The 21,363-nt window shown below is 39.9% G+C and overlaps 1 protein-coding gene across 1 annotated transcript in view; it reads left to right on the top strand.

The window, feature by feature from the left end:
• The first annotated feature begins 4,338 nt into the window (after positions 1-4,338).
• The window catches only part of LOC124788830 (zinc carboxypeptidase-like), a 110,021-nt gene continuing 92,996 nt past the window's right edge, over positions 4,339-21,363 (top strand). The window contains exon 1 of the mRNA XM_047256111.1: positions 4,339-4,494. Coding sequence (XP_047112067.1) covers positions 4,339-4,494 — 156 coding nt within the window. The remainder of the gene's footprint in view (positions 4,495-21,363) is intronic.

The raw sequence follows: 21,363 nt of genomic DNA, 5'->3' as shown, positions 1-21,363 counted from the left end.
CCGCCGTGAGAACTGCATAGCGTAACATTCAGTCGATACGAAGATTCATACCCTCTACGAATCTAAACAATCCGTATTAGTTATTATCCGATTTCGTTAAAATTTGGTACACAGCCTTTTGTTATTAATGGGATAATGCTGTCAAACTTTCAGATTTTAATTTATTATGGTTCGGGAGATAAAGATAATTAAAATGGTTCAAATGGCTCTGAGCACTATGGGACTCAACTGCTGAGGTCATAAGTCCCCTAGAACTTAGAACTACTTAAACCTAACTAACCTAAGGACATCACACACATCCATGCCCGAGGCAGGATTCGAACCTGCGACCGTAGCGGTCGCGAGGTTCCAGACTGTAGCGCCTAGAACCGCTCGGCCACTCCGGCCGGCCAAAGATAATTAGATGAAACTACTAAAACCTACGTTTGTTTTTTAAAATCAACTTAGGAACACTAACATATTGACTTTCATTATCATTTGAAGTCTTTTCAAAGTTATCAGTGCATAAAAAGTCAATTAATTAGAATTTTCTTTTTAAAATTTTAGTCATTGTGCATTATGTAATACAAAAACTGGTCAACATTATTATTGATTATATTTTGCCATCAGAGTGCGTGAGAATGATTAAGAGAGTGTATGTGGGACATACGTTAAAATTTAATATTTCATTTTACCTAAAACCTTGTACAAACTAACTGTGGGCAAGTTACGTTGCAACCACGATTAAGGTGACGTATGTCGGTGTGTGCTTGCTTTTGTATAAAAGTTGCCAGAATGGAACTTAGAGGCGGAATAAGTTCATTTATCAATTTGAAGAATATTTCGCACTTCGTTTAATTTGATTAAACAAAATACAAGTTTGTTGAAGTTTTACTGACATGATTACTACAAAATTAGTGGTTAGATAAGGCAAGATTTGCCGCGAGAATGATCTGTAATGAACGTTCTGATTGGTCGTTTAGATCAACAGCCAATCAGAATTAAGCTGTTCCCACGTGAAAAGAGGAGTGGGAATACGGGAGAGTACCTCGAAGGGAGTCGCTTGCTAGCCGGTCTACGGATAACACGATGTCAGATCGCTCCTTAAAAATACTCTGTAGGATGAGGAAATAGTGAGCTAATTTCGTTTCGAACATATAGTCACTGAAGCGACTGGAGTTAGGAACATTTTAATGAAAGTTTGGTGTTACTAAATTAAACACTTTGAGAGATATGAGCGTGTGAACTTTGTGGTCGTAGTAACAACTAGACGTGGCGTGTTTCATGCTCTGTATGGAATATTTTGGGGAGCACCTCTTACGAAGAACACCACTGAAACGAACGAATGTTTAACTTGTGAATAGTTTTGGGTCTGTGACTGGTAGAACGTGAAAATTAATCGGTTCCGACTTACTAAAATTCGGCTACTTTTCGAGTGAATATTTGTTATACAGACAGTGACTTTTGAATGATAACGTTTTACCGTATTAAATACGGATTTGATACCCATTTCATAGGTTTCAGTATGAATAAAAAGCAGATTTAATCTAATGTTGAAGACTTTTCTGCAAGTAGGCTTGAATATTCCGAACGCCCGATTTTTTTAATCATGAACTTTCAGGAAGTGACTTTCAACTAGAGTTAACCGGACTCTGTGTGGTAGGTATTAGGTGGTAGTTTCATCGACGCTGCTTTACACGCCTAGCACGTATCTGCTACCACAGAGTGAAGGGACATCGCCAAGAATCCTATCGAGGCAGGAGGACTGAACGACAGCGTTCACAAAAACGCAGACGACCGACCCCCACCCCGCCGCACTACCTACTTTTAACAAAACTCTCACTGAGCTGAACGCTGTCTGTGGCCCCGGGAGCTGAGGACCTATAGTAGTCTCAATGTGCTCCGATAACGATTTATACGAAATATGGAGAGTGATTCTAGCTACAATATGCGCCCTGAATCATCGTCTCCATTCGCCAAAACATTATAGTATTTCCCTATATTTTCCCTTTATGATCGGGTGACTATAATTAAAGTGCATTTACTCAGGGATGTCCATAGTGGGCTATAATTAACGTATGGCTGCGATACTTGGTACATATACTAATGCGTTTATGCAGAACCGATTTCAGCTGGAAATAAAAGGTCAAATTTCGGCCACCAGGTGCAACTCTGTCGCTGTACAGCATATCGACGTCTCTGTTGATCATATTGAACAAATTGTGTAATAATAAAATATGCCTTTCTAACTTGTTTGAACTTGTATGCCTACGTCCCCCATTACATATGTATTTCTATACGTCTTTACATCTATCTTGCATTCACAGCACAAGATTTACACCTGTTGGCCAAAACTGGAACTAATTTTTTTGCAGTACGAATCAGTTCCACATTAACACATTAGAATATCTACTACGATTCGCTGGCATACGATAATTACAGCCGCCATCGGACCTCTGTGAGTAGCTGCACTTTAATTATAACCATCCGGTATATGTGAAGGATCGCCAACCCCCTCTATTTCTCTTTTGAGATTTTCTGATACATTGCCTTTATGTTCACTGACGTAGCGCTCTCCAATCAATTGATCCTTTTTGGATGCATTAGTGCCATTAAACTTACGTTACCCTGTGTTTACGATACTATGCATTAATGCTGCTCCATCAGAACCATTACTGAACTGCAATAATAATAATAACCATAAGACGTACTACGTTTTTTCTTCCATATGCCACCAACCATTTTCAACTACTGTGCTGCAACTAGCACTGCTAATATACTTTTATTATGTCAACTGAAACTTCTAGAAACACTGTTGTATCAAGTAAAAAGCTGATCATGTTCCAAACGTTATTAATGTAAAGGTGACCCCATAGAAGATCCGGCTAAATAAGAGACGGAGAAAATTTTGTACTCTAGAAAAGCTTAGTAACAACGTAGTATATTGTTGTGTATTGCACTCAATTCTTCTTATGTGTTTACCTACCTGTGGTGAAACTGATTTTCTGACGCCATCACCACAAGCAGAGGGAGTACATATTGCTGCCAGATGGTTCTTATGAGATAATCCCGATTTGCAGTTATGTATCACAAGTAGACACCTTGATGAAAGCTGCCTGTAGCAGTAGACGAAACATTTCTTACCAAAGTGCGTTATGAAGCAGATACACAAACAGAGGAAATTCACTGGATTTGCCTTATCGTTACGAGGGCTACAGTTAACATTTTTGCAAAATAAAAAAAAAACTTTTTTCGTTCAGTTCGTTTTCTTGTTTCTCAGCTTAATCGCCTTTAAAATTTGTATACTTTTCTGTGTTTTCGAACCAATTTTGCAAACGCCTTTCCTTACTTTAATGTTCGTAGCTCAGAAACATAACTTTTGGAGGATTCAACATGTCCTGTACATGCATTTTTTGTTTGACGCACGGGAGCAGTAGGATGTCGTTAGAAGATCAACCACACGCCTAGGGACAAGGATACATTATTCTATGTTTTTCTATGGCAAAAATTAAACTGTATGACGTTCCGTGTGGCATAGCAAATTGTCATGATGACGAATGATGTAATATTTTCTGTTATTTACCCTGATGTAATTGATGGCTGCGGCAAACTAACTGTTGTACACAATTTATCAAAAATCTCTAAGTAAGTGGTTGCAACATATCCATTGTAAGCAAAGAAAGAAGCCCCATTTCCTTGGAATTGCTTCACGAAATGACCACCTCTGCTGGTTTCAGCTCTCTTCAGTTCGAAAAATCTATCGAAATTTTGTCTCGTTTTAGGATATTGTTTATAGGTTTTGTACTTACTCGGTCTAATTTCTCGAACAATTCCTTACACCAGTTGATACGATCCTATTTCTGAGCTTCAGTCAAGTTTTGCAGACTAATAAATCACGTGTGCTCCTATTCAATCATGTTGCGCTTCAGAAAGATGTTTCTTACAATTTCAACTGACTTATACTGACGACTGGAAAATTCATCCTTGACAGACGCGTAACTATGAAGAAATTCTGCGAATAAATAGCAAACAACGTTTTGTGAAGCTTGTTGTTAACCAACAGCTGAGTGAACCGAACTGAGGAAATGTTGCTGGGGCAGACATTCTGGAAATGTTTAAAAATCGTCAAATGAAAACCTTTACACGAAAACTACAGTGTTTCAAAACACTACCTATTTGAAGACTAGCTGTAAATAAACTACTAGTGGCAGTTCAGAGCTGGCATTGTTTTAACAATAACAAAAGGCAATTTTTAAACAACAGTAAACTCAGCTGCGCCATCTAGGGACCCTTCGTAGCAATTTATAAGGCGAATTTTCCTCCCAGCGAATAGTGAAGGACGCCAATTCCAGTTTCAGCATGCTGTGGAGAGTTGCATTGTTGACGTTGGCAGCCCTGCTGCTGACAGCTGGGAAGCCCCGGCACTTTGATTCACACACCGTGTACCGCGTTTTGCCCACCAAGGAGCTCCACGTACAGTTCCTCAATGAGTTCGCCGACGAGCACCTCCACGACGTAAGTACCATTTGCCGCTGATACTTTCAAATACTCTGACCTCTTTCTCTCTTACAGCCTTTCATGACAGCTGCTGCTCCTCTACAATAGTGTCCACTTCATTTATAGCCTTTGAAGTAGAAGTCTGTCTATGGTTGACTTCCTTCTGCGGATTGTTAGTAGAATTTGTTCGTTTAAAATGCCCCTTTGCTTGTACATTGCACAGAGCAATTCATTAGAAAGGATATTAAATTACTAAACAGCTCTTTAGTTGTGCTGTTATGTAACGGCCTACCTGTCTGTTTGCCATCTAGTGTATTTTGAAAGCAGCAATAAGTTGTCGATATTCTATAAGTGCTGCTAATATTGAAGCAGCATTTTTGCGAAACCTCATAAAATGCACCACAGTTAGTGAAAGTAAAAAACACCGATAGCAAGAAAGGAATTTGTTGGCAACTAGAAGGAACGGCAAGTAATATCTTTACATCATCTTAAGTATTTAATTCAGCATGCAGCTGATGTACAAGTGTTAGTGTCTAGCATTTTGTTGTTATTTGTCTGTTTTCGAACCTTCAGTCAGTTAGACTATGTCTCCCGAGCAGTATTGAGGTTCGTTCTTAACTGTTTCCTATTTCCTATTAATGTCTTGAAAGGTTTATTAAAGCAGCTAGAAGTTGTTGTAGAGTCAACTGGGATTTTCCCGACAATCTTATATTCTCAGAAAGGAAACATGCCCTGGGCTATGACTAAGCCATGCCTCTGCAATATTCTTTTTCCCAAAAATGCTAGTCGAGCACATTTCCCAGGAGAAATTCTGTGAAGTGAGGGAGGTAGGAGATGAGGAACTGGGGTTGCTAAAATCGCAGTGTCTAGGGGTAGAACCAGCTACTGCGAACCATCTGGTAGGTCATATGAGGATATGCTATCATTCGTGGAGGATCTCTTGTTATCAGCTGACATATTGGGTTTGTCAGACAAACAGTTGCAGCAAACAGCAAGATTGCACTTCTCAGAAGAAGTGAAGTGCTTTGTATGACGCATAGAGGAAATGGACCAGGCGAAAATTTTTTAGCAACTCTAGCAAGGGATTGTACAGAGGTATGAGAAGCAGAATAGTGCCTGGTTATTCCATTAACAATTGAGTATAATTTCCAATAGGCCTAAATAAAACCATGGAGGATTTTGCAGAGAGAATAAGAAAAATTAGTGTGGACACTCATGAAATCAGTTGGAGTGATGTGGCAAACAAGATGCTGTTACAGGAAGCCGAACACAGGGCACTCAATGCTTTTCTGATGCGTTCAGCATGGGAAACGGGAGGTGGGCATGGTGATAGCAGTCAGGTTAGCCATGAAATCCCTAGACTTAGAACTACTTAAACCTAACTAACCTAAGGAAATCACACAAATCGATGCCCGAGGCATGATTCGAACCTGCGACCGTAGCAGCAGCGGGGTTCTGGACTGAAGCGCCTAGGACCGCTCGGTCACAGCAGACGGATGGAATTTGAAGAGACTGACGTTGTGACAGGGGTAAGAGATCGATTAAATGTGTTCTCGCTGAATATAAGGTGATTTAATTGTGGGTGTACAGCGGATATGGAGAGGCAGTGTCACCAACCACGAAATGATAGGGGTAGTATGAACTATCAGCGGTTTTGTGGGAATAACAGCAAGAGTGGTATGAATCAACACCAATATTATGGGAACAGTGGTAAGGATAATGTGCGTGGTAACATGCATCTGTAATAAAGTCAAAAGAAACGACTTCCCAGAAAAAGGAAATGCAGTAAATACAAATACAGAAGAGGAACATGCCATAATGAGCGAGTTAGATAGTAAGAAGTTTTTGTTGGACACAAGGGTGCATGTGTCGGTGCTCTTGAGTGATTTGTGGGTAAGAGGCAATGAAAATCACCACGTTATAATTTACGCGGTGTAGGGGATAACGATATACAGCCACAGGCGCCGATAAGTCTGAATTTTCAATTAGTGGCAACCAAGTTTAATCAGTATGTGGAAGTGGTGCCTAATGTAAGAGAAGAGTACAGCATGATCCTAGCATTAGACTTTCTGCACCAGCGTCATACCACTATTTACCTTCGACAATATGTGGTGGAACTAAGTGGGAAGACATTTTGTTTAGGGGAAACTGTCGTAAATGTTGATCTATCATGAGGAGCGTCTGTTGTACAAGGCAATCCCGACAAACTGCGAGCAATGACATTACGGATAAATTTACGTAACTGTGTGTCAGGTGGCACCGGGGAGTCGCTGTAGATGAGCACAGAGCCTGACGTGATTCTAAACATCACGGAAACCATTGATAATCTTGGACAGTGCTTGAATTTTTCGACAATGGACTTGAGGAATGGCTATCTTCAGTTAGAAGTGGCACCAGAAGACTGATTAAAGACTGTTATTTTAGTTCGATGGAGACATTATTACATAAGAATGCCGTTCGGTTGAAAGAATGCACCAGCAACATTTCAACGTTTGTTAGATGAAGTGTTGAAGGGACTGAAACCCCACTAATCTTTAGTGTATCTGGACGACATGATATTTTTTAAATGGATATACAAGAACGTTGGTAACCACTGGATTAAGTGTTCAAGAGGTTACTGGCTGCTTATTCAACACAGAGGACTGAGAAGTGTCATTTTGTGTTGAAACACGTAAATTACTTGGGTCATGTAATCAGTAGATTATGTGAGGACTGCTCCACGGTTAATACAGGGATGCAAGATTTTCCAGTACCATGTACAAGCAAAGAGCTACAGTCTTTTTTTGGCCTCATGAATTGTTATAGAAAATTGCTGAGAGGATTCACGAATATTGCGCGACTGCTTACGCAATTGCTGAAAAAGGGCATGAAGTTAGTGAGGTGTGAGGTGTGTCAGAAAGCATTTGATGAATTAGAAGAAGTATTGACGTCAAGTCCAACGCTGATACTCCCGGGTTTTCAGAAGGAATTTGCGTTACAATGTACCCTCAGGTGCGTTTAAGCAAGGGGATCGGTGGATGGGAGTACCATATTTCTTTTGCGACGTGGCATCTAAATGGAATTGTGAGAAATTATTCTAAACTGGAGAGGGAGACACAGGCTGTGCATTGACTAACATACTTAGGGTGTTACGCATACAGCAGGAAGTTTAAAGTAGTGGCCCATTATGCTGCGTTGAAGAGGTTGCTAGGTTTGAAGAACTCATCCAACAGATTCATATGATGGGGTTTTAAAACTCAGTGGATTTGAGTATGAAGCAATCTTCGATCCAGTGGAGGAACACGGAAATTCCGACGCATTAAGCAGAAATATAGTGGTGATAGAAGCACTAGCTCAAGGCCTTGCTGAGTGGCAACCAACGCAGATCCCTGTCAGAGAGCGTAAGCAGTACGATAAGCAACAGCAGTCCAGAAAGTGTGATGGGATTTTATGTAATGAGACGAGATTAAGACCGCGAGCGGTTGTACAAGTAAAGCTAAGGGAAGAATTGCTGAGAGAAGTGCATGAGCACGTTTTGTTTTGCCATGGAGGGTCCAGAGCAACGAATCAGAGTGTAGCAGAGAAATGCTGGTTGAGAGAAAGGAGAGGTGATGTCGCTCAGTATGTCAGGAATTGTGTGCAGTGTGCTCCACGTGTATATCTAATTTAGAAACAAGTATTGTTGCAGAGGGTGTCGGAAGCGACGCGACCGTTTCGATTTATTGGGGTAGAGGTGTTAGTAATCTTTAACCGAACTTGAACAGGGAATCTGACTATAATAGCCCATTTCGATCGTTATATCGAGATGATGCCGATGCCAGACCACACAAGTATTGATGAATAACTGAGTATTGAAGTTTGGGGTGCCAGGGTCAATAATAACGGTTCAAGTGACTAACTTCATCAAAACTGATGAAGGCATTGTGACAGTTGTTGGAAGTAAAAAACATGGAAGGACAGAGCTGGTTCATCAGACTGAGGATGCTTCGTTATTATGTTAACCCCCCCATATAGATAGAGACACGTATTGGTCTTCAGTGGTAAGTGTGCACTGTCACCACTCGAGAAAGTGTATGGTAAAAAGATGTCATCGTCATTCAGTATGATTAAGCAGGAATGCAGCAAGAGTGAAAATGCAGTCTGAGAGTTTGCAAGAACTGTGGGAGAAATCTGGAAAAAGGTACAACAAGCGAACAGAGGTGATGTTGTCAACTCTATGTACTCCAAAAGTAAAGACAAAGAAATTTGTAACACGTTACCAGGGTCTGTAACAAGTAACTGAGACCACGTCACTTGTGACTGTAAAGCTACAACTGCCAACAAGGCCAAAGATTGTACATGTCAGACACTTGAGACTGTTCAAGGATGCGCCATAGTCGATCTCAGAGGGTATGTCGGCAGAACCAAATAAAAGAGTGAAAAATAAAGAGTTGAGGAATAAGCAACAAAAGAAGGAGGATCATGGACCTCGTAAACCGTATTCATTAATGCTGAGGAATTAGCCAACATGTAGTGCGATTTTGTTCCTTTGTTTGTTGCGTACATTGTTAAAGTAACTGTGGATACGATTGTATGTCTGTGGTAGGGTAAGGGTCATCTTTAATTGTTCTGTGAGAGATGCTGCTGAGAGACAGCAGGCTTCAGGGCGAAAGGGAGATGATAGTGGTCGCTGTCCTCAGATTGACATTCGACGACAGGGAGGAACGAAGATACTACACTGAAGCGCCAAAGAAACCGGTAAAGGCATGCGTATTCAAATACAGGGATATGTAAACAAGTAGAATACGGCGCTGCGGTCGGCAACGCCTATATAACACAACAAATGTTTGGCGCAGTTGTTAGATGGGTTTCTGTTGCTACAATTGCAGGTTATCAAGATTAAAGTGTGTTTGAACGTGGTGTTATAGTCGGCGCACGAGCGATAGGACACAACATCTCCAAGGTAGTGATGAACTGGGACTTTCCCGTACGGCCATTTCACGAGTGTACCGTGATCGGGAATCCAGTAAAACATAAAATCTCCCACATCGTTGGGACCAGTGAAAGATCCTGCTAGAACGGGACCAACGACGAGTGAAGAGAATCGTTCAACGTGACAGAAGTGCAACCCTTCCGCAATATGCTGCAAATTTCAGTGCTGGGCCATCAACATCATTGATATGGGCTTTTGGAGCCAAAGACGCACTTGTGTACCCTTGATGACTGCAGGGCCCAAGCTGTACACCTCACCTAGGCCCTTCAATACCGACATTGGACTGTTGTTGAGTGCAAACAGGATGCCTGGTCCGATGAGGTTCGCTTCAAATTATATCAAGTGGATGGATGTGTACGGGTATGGAGACATCCTCATGAATCCATGGATCTGCATGTCAGCAGGGGATTGTTCAAGCTGGTGGAGACTCTGTAATAATATGTAGAGTGTGCAGTTGGAGTGATATGGGATCCCTAATACGTCTAGATACGATTCTGAGTGGTGACACTTACGTAAGCATCCTGTCTGATCACCTGCATCCATTCATGCCCATTGTGCATTCCGACGCATTGTCCTGCAATTCCAGCAGGGCAATGCGTCACTACACATGTCCGGAATTGGTACAGAGTGGCTCCAGGAACACTCGTCTGAGTTTAAACACTTCCAGTGCCCACCAAACTCCTCAGACATGAACATTATTGAACACATCTGAGATGCTTTGCAACGTGCTGTTCAGAAGAGATCTCCACCCCGTCATAGTCTTACGGATTTACGGACAGCCCTGCAGGATTTATGGTGTCAGTTCGCTCCTGCAGTACTTCAGACATTAGTCGAGTCCATGCCACGTCGTTTTGTGGCATTTCTGTGAGCCCGTGGGAGCCTCCACGATATTAGGCAGGTGTACTAGTTTCTCTGGCTCTTCAGTGTAGTTTCGCCAGTGATGTACCTCTTCGCCTAGGGTGGAAATTCATCACATAGATGGAGGAATTTTGTCTTCCAGCCAGCAGGATGTGATATTGTCTAGTCACAAGTGGACTGTCAAGTTGGTATTTAATGTTTGGGAACTATAGAAAGAAATACGAAGGTTGGAGGGAACATTTTCGGGTTTGAAACAATCAGCTAACAGTAATCGAGTATTCAGACAGGTGTCAGCGGAGCACAGGAAGTTGCTCTCAGCATATACGCTGCTGAAAGAGCGGTAGTAGGAAGTATTAGGAGTAGTACTCTAAGAATTACAGAAAGAAAAAAGGGAACGGATAGATGTGAGAGGAAGGGCATTTAAGACATTTCTGGGACATGGATGGGTGGATGTGGGGGAAAGGATATTCAAGACAATATTTGGGACAGCAGACACAAACGATGTGAGTGAAATGAATAAGACAGCAGAAGCTGCAAGAGAACTAGCAGAAGGGATTTACACACAGATTGTAAGTTTTCAGAGTGGCGTACTGAAGAACACACAATTGCTTTGAGAAATAACTAGAAACATAATGGATTTTGCTAAAGCATGAACTATCGCTGTAAACCAGGATTAGGGGCAGTTCAAGGAGGAATGAAAGTGCTATATGCGGGAATAGCGCTAATGAGACTTGCAGTCGTTTGGAGTTGGTATATGGAATGCAGGAGTGTACGTAACGAGCTTGTGTATACTTGGTTTACAATGATGCACTAGTGGTGAAACGTTTCTATGACCAAGGGAAGCTCATGGGGGCACGAAGCTTAGCGTTAAGAGGCAATGGGTTATTGATTAGTGGAACTGTGTGTGATATAATGTAATCCACATTTCATCTACCATCCACAACCACAAGAGTCACTTTTTTAAATACAAAACAACTGTAGCTGTATTTGCCGGATAAGCCCTTAGAGACGTTGCCTAAGTAAAACCTAACCTTCTAGAACGATACCTGGGAACGAAGCCTGGTTCACTCATTGAGACAGATGATAGCCACACAGGAGGGCAAGATCACTGTGAAGCAACTAAGGCAGGACGTTGAACAGTATCAGGATGGCAGACAATGGGTGACTGTGACCTCGAGTGTTGTGATTCCTGGAAAGATAGTGACTCTTACTTTACTTTTCGTAGCCGTTATTGACCTGTGACGATGAGCAGTTTGGAAGCCTGATCCAGGATCCCCAGAGCGAGAGATGGGGAATGAATTTGTAGAGCTTAAGAAAAATGAGAAGCAGACGTAAAGTTTAATGAAGAAAATGTTTAGTGGTTAAAATGTCAGTCCACAGTAATCTTGGGACTGTGTGTCTTATGTTATAGATCAATAATGCAAGTAGTCACCGTGGGGAGCCATTCCTATGCAGGACTTGACAGACCCAATCTTCCGAAGAAAGCCTCATGTGTACGCAAAAGGATTGTGAGATCAGCTAGCCATGTTCAGCAAGACCTGCATTGCACAGTGGTAATCGCCAGAGAGGGTAATGTAGTGTCATCACGCCAGAGTAGGAACCACGTTGTGAACTATGTGACAGGATGTTGGGTAATAGTGCAGCAAATGCGACCCAGAGCCATTATAAACAGCTCTGTATTTTGAGGGCAATTCTTTTGGAGTTCAGCAGCACCACCATGACGCCAAGGTCAAACTAGATGACGAGACGATTGGGCACTGCCAACTGCAGCCTTTGGTTTGAGGCTGGGTCATGCCAGCCTCCTACTGAACCAAATCTCGTCCATGAGACTTGGTGCCACAGTTTTGCCAACCTGCTGTCCGTATTTGCCACCATCAAACTCTTGTCAGGTGGCAACAGCATATGACTCATGCATGGTAGTCTTGCCTTATCTGTGCGTTGGATGAGAGCTGAGCCTGAGTCATTTGAGTGAGGGTGTTTAACAGCAGACTGCAGTCATGGCAGGAAGAAGAGATACAATGCTGACGTCAGGGACTTGGCCCTCTGACACATCACTGGCCGCTGCTTGGCTTAATGTCAGCAATGCTGGGCTCTGAGACATGTACCTCTTGAATATGACCGATTCACATTGTCAACAATAAGATGAGTAACTGGAATTTAATAAAATATTTCTTTCTACCACCAAAATGTCACCAGGTGCCACCGGCCTCTAGCTCCAACTCTCACCCTATGGGGTGACGTCAGAAATTGACCACACCTATACAGCTTGTTAAAAACAAAATCTGCTGTACTGCATGTTCCTGAGATGTACTCTGCATTGTCTGATGACAGACACACAGCCCAGCTCTGCTGCAGTAGCTTTTCCTCTTTCTCCCACTCCACAAAACACTTCTCTGACTAATTTTACCTGCCTTGCATTTCTCTTCGCACAAAGGGGTGAGTGGCGATGTTCTGAATAGCACTGGGGGCAGACTCCCTCTGGTTTCGTGGACTACGTTGTGCACCGCCCTCATTGGCGTCCAACTTGCTCTCGCAGTGACCTCTCATTTAGCTATGCCATAATTTAACAAAGGCAATAAAAATCCAAGTAGTTATATGTTGGCAGTCGCTAGCACCAATTCATATTTCATTATCCAGTAATCATTTATCTATTCCAATTTCCATCTACTGTTTCTTATGGGTTTCACACAAGTTACAGGACAGTTTGATTGAAATGATCGCACAACTTCACCACTTTCTTCTCTTTTTAAATTTATGCAGATGCAATAGCGCTGAAAGTTTGTTATAGCATAATTGCACCAAAGAAATTTGTACTAATATGGCACTGGGACTGTGTGCTCATCTTTGGTATTGATTGTCTGGTAAAGAATAAGAACCTTTTTTCAGGGGTATATGTGATCATTTATTATATTCCCTATTACTCCAATAGTCTGTCACACACTCACTCTGTTTCTTGCTGTTAAGAGTAACTTCATTTTATCGAACAACATGATATTCATTTTGAGTACCATCTTACAAACCCTTTCATTGTTCTTTTACATTTGCATTACAGTTTTTATTCTTGTCTTAAACTTCATTCAGTCATACTGAGTTTGCAAAAAATTATTATTATTAATTATCTTACCCATTCACTCGCTGATGGCTTAGGTTTAATCATACTTTTCCATTTATTTTTAAAACATCATTTAACATTTACTTCAAGACAATTTTTAAAATTTACCCATTCATCCTTTTTTACAAATATATAAATGAAGACATGATAAATTTATTAAAACATACATGATAGTAGATTATTATACAGTGACATCATAGCATTAAAATATGTATAACTCAAGACATATGTAACACAAATTCCAACTTCATATGTGGCAGTAATACTTCATGTCACTGTGCATCAAAATTGCATACACATCTGTAAGTAGTGATACAAAATGGTGTCTGCCCCATATAGGGGTTTTAGCTTAAACAACAAGTTAAAAAGAAAACAAATTCTTGCATTAAATATTCAAAATATTCAATTTTGTAACAATACTATCAGTAATTGACTTACATTGTACAAACATTACATCTCAATGGTGCTTATTATTGATGATCAACACTTACAGGTTACACAATTTTAGGTCAAACAATATTTTGTTAATCAATCATTAAATTGTCCCTAAAAGAAAATTACATTCATAATATTATCATTGGTTTAAGACATTAAATTAGTTCTGCTCACAGTATCATTATAGTCACTGGATTGATATGAGATTTATGGAATTAGTTTCTGAGTTCAAGCATCACTATGAGTATAATAGGCATAGCATATTAACACTGGTTTAACGAGAAAGTGCTCTAGTAGAAATGCAAGAGTGTTCTCAACATAAAGTTTCTCCCTGTTGTCTCTGTTGCACACACACAAACACATAAGAATTCTTTACTTAAAGTTCTTATAATACTAATGAACATAACCCATTTTAAAAAAGTTCAAGTCCTTGATATGATCACACTTTTTAATGTTTGTTTCAGATATAGGTGTAAGAACAATGTCATATAATGAGTCTTCTTTTATAGTAATTGCGGGCTTTCAAATAAAATGAAATGGTGTGGTGGCCGTCAGATACGCACCCACAGACTTGTAGTTGCAATAATAAAAGTTTTGGCTGGTTTTGTTGTCTAGGGGCTGGGATACGTAGTTGCCGCATTACAGGCCAAATACTGCTGAGTCTACAGTATACGATAAGAATAAAAACATGAATCGAATGGTCGAAGGTTTCTATCACTCGGAAATTGCGAATTATGAATGTAACATATAAATTTATAAATGAAAGATCGCAAATAAGTAACATCTGAAGGTACTATCTTAACAGCTGCAAATTATGAGTACGATAGTAGAAGTACTTTTGAGAATGCGGCATACTTCTGCAAAATGCTTATTTGTGTCGGTGGTCCAGCAATTAAATAGAATATAAGTTGAATAACAGGGAGACCATAGATTCCTACTTCGCGTAATTAGTTATGAACAACAACATAGCTCGCGAGATATTCACTTCAGAATGGATACTACGTCTTCACTACAGAAGCTACGCAAATCACACAAGAGCACATGCCGGCACTCTGAAATATTTCTATGCTCCGTGACCACGCGCAGACTGCTCCACTGTCCAAGTCTGTCCACCCACTTTGCATCCGTCGCGCCGTACCGTCCCGGATTCCCCGTGTCCTGAGCAGTATCCCTCGAACTCTTCTCTCGCTTCCATCCAGTCTCCCCATTCGTGACCACTGTGACTGGCTAGAGCGCCATGTCTTCAAGCCAACGCACCAACACAAACATAATGAAACACATTCGAAATACTGGATTTATTTTAAATAACTTGAAATTAAATAAATACTCCTACGGCTGGACCTGAAACACGCTCTAACATACATCATTAAATACACAAACAAATTAAATACACATATATCAAAGGAACAGCAAGCAAAAGAAGGCCAGTAGCCTAATGTCTCTGTACTTTCTAAAACAATAAATAATATCTACATGAATAGCGTATATCAGATATAAACAAAGACATAGATGAATAAATATATTTATAAGCATCTTGGTACCGTTTTTTCGTGTAACTGTGGAGTACTTATGGCCTCATGCGATCGATAGACATCGACCACTTTGACCGCCAATAATTCATGTACTATTCAAGTTACATGCATGTAATTCATACCAGTTTAGGTTTACACTAACAGCTTTCTAAAGACACGTCGCTCCTCAAAATCGGATGAACCATTTAGATTTTGGAAATTCGTTGCTGGGTGTTACTTGTATCATTTATCGTCAGATACTAAACTTTAATCTAATAAAAATATTGAAAATCTAATAACACCATCAGAATCGTTGTGCAAATAATGTTAATGCACATGTTTCTTTATGAGGTATCATGACTCATCTGGCTACTATTAATTTCTATGAGAACTGCGGAATGTCTGCCATTAAGGTTTCACAAAGTCCGCCATATTTGGCACTCCCGGCATATCTCCTTCACTGACACAGTGCCACCATGGAATTCCCAGCCACGCGTCCGATGGACCACGTGGTCGGGCCGTTGTGCGGCCGCCAGCGAGCCGCAGCGCGCCGAGAGGCCCCAGCGCGGCCACGCCAACTCCAAACTCAGAATATTTCCAAGGCGCCACAACTCGGCCCTTACCTCGCACAATGTCACGTGATTCATCGAAATTGAATGTTTTAGTGTTCTTTCATTCACTCAACAACCTAAATCGTCGTTATTGTTTATCTATGAAGTGCGGTAGTCGACTGCTTATTCAAAAAAAATGTTCTTTTCCGTCCACAAGGTTCTGCAATGTAGTCGAAAATATGTGTCCTTCATGCACAGAACCTTAGGAAACATGAGTATATTTGCGATCGTCGCAACATTCATTATGTATCAAACAAGTACATGCATCACAGGGGCAAGATTTAATGGTTTGTCGACAGTATCTACACGCAGAAGCCACATGACATCATCATAATGGTATAAGTAAACAGGTCAGGCAGAAGAAGCCTATCTTGTTGCAATACTTAGGTCGATCCGTTCGGCGAACCGATGACGGGTTCTAGAAATTCCCTCAAGTCCTCAACTTGCGTTAGGTAGAGTCCAGGTAGCGTGCATTGCGCTAGTGGTGGCTTGTTTTGGTGTGATGGCAGCGACCAGTGCTGTGACATGCGCCACACGTGAGTGACCTGACGAACTAATTTTCTGTACCACTGGGAGTACAACACACCGTTTCTCTGGTGGGCAATAATGCATCGATTTACTCATTCCTCGTACCCTCTGTCTCGTTGCATCTGCAGCCTTCTCATGCCTTCCTCCAACATGTGACTGCAGTGACCTCAAACAGCACAATTGTACATATATTAGTATTATGCCTTAGAAATGCAAACGTGTCTTTGTTGCTATCACTAATCATATACTATAATTACAACTGAACATTCACAGATATCTTCACAAATTTTTCATTACTCATTACTATTCACAACATTTCATTCTTTAAATATTCTTCTCATTTTAATGTTATTTCAACTTTGAACATCTATATTTTTAATTATTTCAAGTTTCTCGTGGTGGCCATTTTTATAGCAGCTATATAGAAATTGCAGCAGATCAAAGAAAAACGCCTTTTGCTTGCTGCACATTAAGTTTTTTTTTAATTTAAGTTGTGCACGCAGATGTGTCTCGCCTTATTTGCAAGGCATCTTCAGTTGTTATCCAGCAACAATTGGTGATTTTTCGTTTGCGCGTATAGATTATTGTTTGCACATTTAAAACAGTTAACTGAACTTTTGGTAATAAAATTGAAAAGGATTTACAGACCAGCATCTGATTTATTGTTTATAAGCTGAACAGCTTTGTATCATGTGACAAACTGGCTAAAAGCTTTCTGTTTTCCTTGTAACTGCCATTTTTTGTGCAAAGTGTCATTCGTTTCTGTAAGTGTTGCCATCTTGTTCAGTTTTTGCTTTCAGTTTTTTGACTGCATGTATTATGTGTAAGTTTTTTGTGTGCTGTTTACTCTTTTCATTCTTCTTATTTATTTAATTTATTATTACTATGTTTTCATTCTTTTTCATTTGTCATTTAAATATTTAGGAGAGGAACGCTATTTGTGATCATTAATTGGAATTTCTGTCTGTTAAATTTTCGTTCGATGCAGACAGTGTGTAGGTATCTGTATCCACTTGGTAATTCACTAGTAGCTTCTTTTCACCTTTGTTTTGTATATGTGATAATTTTCTTCTAAGATTAAGAGGTGTCTTCCATTATTTATTGTGACTATTTTCATATCTTTCTCTCTTATAGTAGGTTTATGATTATTTTCTCTTAAATGTTATGCAAAAGTTGAGTCGGTTGTCCCATATTTCCATACTGTGAGGTGTTCTTTGTACCAGGTGTCGAATATTCTGTTGTTTTTTCCCACATACCTTGAACACATGTGTAGTATTGTAGTTGATATATTCCTGCTTTCTGACAAATGTCTGTGTCTTTTGTTGTTTTTCGCATGTACTTTTGGATTGAACTCCCTGTTTTGAAATTTATTTTTATACCTTGTCTTTTATAAATTTTTCTTATTTCATGTATGAGTTTGTGCTAGTATGACACTGTGTACCACTTGAATCTTCTTCCTTGTTTTAACGCGTTGTTTGTATTGTTCTTGCTCTGTTATTCTGTGTGCTTGTTTGTGTGGCGTTTTTTGTGCTGTTGTTTGTGGCTGTTCATGTATTCTGTTTACAGACTGTAATTGTTGTTTAATTTTGTGACCAGATTACTGTCATCCCCACTGTTTGTTGCTATTTGTGTGATGATGTCTGGTTCTTTCTGGTATTTTTCTGTGCTGAGTGATATTATGTTGAGTCTACAAATCATGTACCTGAACGCTGTTTGTTTCTGTGAGTGTGGGTGAGTTGAAATCTGATGTATTATTGTGTCAGTTATTGTAGAATTATGGTAAATTTTAAAGCTATGTTAAATGCTTTCTTTTTTAATGTTATATCTAAGAAGTTTATTTGGCTGTCAGTTACTTTTCCATTGTGAATCTTACATTTTTGTGTACTGTATTCATCACAGCTTGCAACTGATCAATTTTTGAAAACTCTTCCTTCCATGTTTAAATTTACATAAGGATGTAAAATCAGAATCCTATTGGTTAACATTTGTAACAAACTCATCTTTTATTTATGAAATTACATAATAACAGTTACGTCAATAATTTGTTCCTGTTTTCGTTTTAGTTAGTTGGGAACTCAGATGAGATTTACAAAGTTTCATCTGTCCTTGGTTCAATAGTTTCCTGTGATTATTTATATGGGCGTGCACTACTATTTACACCTATCCGCTCCGGTAGCTGAATGGTCAGCGATACAGAATGTCAATCCTAAGGGCCTGGGTTCGATTCCTGGCTGGGTCAGAGATTTTCTCCGCTCAGGGACTGGGTGTTGTGTTGTCCTAATTATCATTATTTCATCCCCATCGACGCATAAGTCACCGAAGTGGCGTCAAATCGAACGGTCTACCTGACGGGAGGCCCTAGTCACACGACATTTTTTTTTTACTAGTTACACCAGAGAAGTCCACTGATACCTTGTAGACAACCCATTATTATCTGTCTTTATCTTCTTTTGTTTCATAAAATCCTTGCAACATTTTTACCTAAGTTGTGGTCCATTGTCTGATAGGGTCCTCTTCACTTTTCCAACTGCACAAAGGATGCAGTTGTTCAAAGCACTCATCACTGATCTACCTGTGGCGTACTTCAATGGTGCAAACGTTACGAATTTAGAGATGATTTGAATTATCACTCGTGTGTACTGATACGCTCCATATGAGATCATTATTGGCCCAAATATGTCTGTGGCCCTGAAGACTCGGAGTCCTTTTGGTGCAATTGATGACATGGGAACCCAGTTATTGATAGTTGTTAATTTTGCCTTTTGAGATGATGCCCATTTATTCACTGCCGGCCGCGGTGGCCGTGCGGTTCTAGGCACTTCAGTCCGGAACCGCGGGACTGCTACGGTCGCAGGTTCGAATCCTGTCTCGGGCATGGATGTGTGTGATGTCCTTAGGTTAGTTAGGTTTAAGTAGTTCTAAGTTCTAGGGTACTGATGACCTAAGATGTTAAGTCCCATAGTGCTCAGAGCCATTTGAACCTATTTATTCACTACCGTATTTGTCCTCCTGCCCATATTTTTAGAATGCTCTGATTGTCTCAACTTGATGTCTCGCTCGTGAGGATCAAAATGAGGTCTCCAAGGTTGAGTGGCAAGCTGGATGGTGGCACGTACTGTGCATGCACTGAGTTCTAACATTGGTTAATGTTACAGGTTAAAGCGTGATTGTTCTTATTGTCAATTAATTGTTATGTCTATTCCTCGGTTAAACTTAGAAAATATGTTCTATGTGTCTGCCCTCAGCCCTCGTTTATTGAGTTTCCATCTGGTTGTTAATGAGCTCACTGAGAAAGAATTATTTTTTTAATGAGGTTGGTCGTGTTGGTTGTGGCCAGTGCTGATTCATATTGAGGAATCTTTACTGGACGTGTGTGACAGTTCATTTTGGCGCCATAGTACTAGCTTGTGTATTCTTTGAGGTGAAGGTTAATGGCCTCTCACTTTGTCACTGCCGCCGGCGTCAGTTTCCTCGTGCAAATGTCTTTGTTAAATTTCGAGTAATACAGAGAAACTGTTAGTACTAATACCACTATTTTCTGTTTAGATAATTTTTTTGGGGTGGATTGTTTTACTATAAACCATACCTGAGCTTATAAAAATTGTGTAGCCGTTTATTTTAAAATATTGATTTCATTAATTGCTATTTTTGCCTATTTTAAAAGTTTTGTTTGGTCAGTTATTTAAACAGTTATTCCGTCATTAACTGTTTCTTGTTTGCTTTAAAATTTAATGTGGAGGTTTATTTTTAAAAAAATGCATTCGCTTCAAAATTGTATGCGATTAGTTAAGAAGGTGTCTCTTTTTTAATGGGCCTCTGGTCATTGTAGTAATCACTTGGTTCAACTTTTTCATGCATTTGAGTAATTTCTTCAAAATTGTCAGTGTATTGGGCAGTTGACAGTCGTATCTAATTCTGAACTGATTCAAACAAATTTGTATTTTTTGTATATCTATAACGTCACAGTTTGGATTCATTAATTTTGAAATTTATGCCTTGTGTAAAGTTGCATTTTGCGTTTTTGTAAATGAAATAGTTTAGACTTAATCTAGATTTTATTGGCCCAGAACCTTTCCACTTCAGTCGTTACTGACGATACGAAAATTTCTACCACTGAAAAGTGTGTGGTTGTATCACCACTGAGACAAGCATTGGTGTAGCCTCTTCAACTCTGACCCTAACAGTGCAAATGAGCAAGATGGCCTCCACAGTGTCAGGCCCTCCACTCTCCCCTCTGCGGAAAAATCATGCATCTACGTCACGTAATGCCCTCGCGCCATGAACAGCCTCATTTACAACTTCTTACATATAAATGTTATTAAAAATCTGAATCTGCCATCAGATGCCTGCTAAAAATCCAAATGGAACTGATACGTTACACTTTGACCTACGTACAGTAGTTTGCTGCCCTCAAAATTGAATTCAAGACCATCGTGCCATTAATTATTACAATACAAATAAATATGTAATGACAGTATGATAGAAGTTTCCTTACACTTTCCACTACCACTATCAGAACTGACGTAGCTCTAATAGTTTTTGATTTATAGGTAAAACTTCGTCAATTAATAAAAAAAATTTCAAAAGTGAAAAATGCATACCGTAATTAATATTGTATGCGATGTATGATCACGTCTGCTAACACACACTGCTTGCTAATTGTATTAAGGTCTTGAATAAAATTATTTTGTGATCCAAAATTGACATTCAGCTGAAAAGTGTCTCACATGTTAAGTAATTATGTTTTAATACTTGTGAATAGTTCAATTGACGTGCATAGAAGAGTGCCTTAATTTGATATGTCAATGTGGTTGGGACCATAAATACTGTAAAAGCTGTTAATTATTTACTGAAATTAAGTCTGACAGTTATTCTCAGGGC

Source organism: Schistocerca piceifrons, chromosome 3 (assembly GCF_021461385.2).
Source record: "Schistocerca piceifrons isolate TAMUIC-IGC-003096 chromosome 3, iqSchPice1.1, whole genome shotgun sequence".
NCBI classification, from domain to species: Eukaryota; Metazoa; Arthropoda; class Insecta; order Orthoptera; family Acrididae; genus Schistocerca; species Schistocerca piceifrons.
This window is presented reverse-complemented; position numbering and strand designations above follow the sequence as displayed.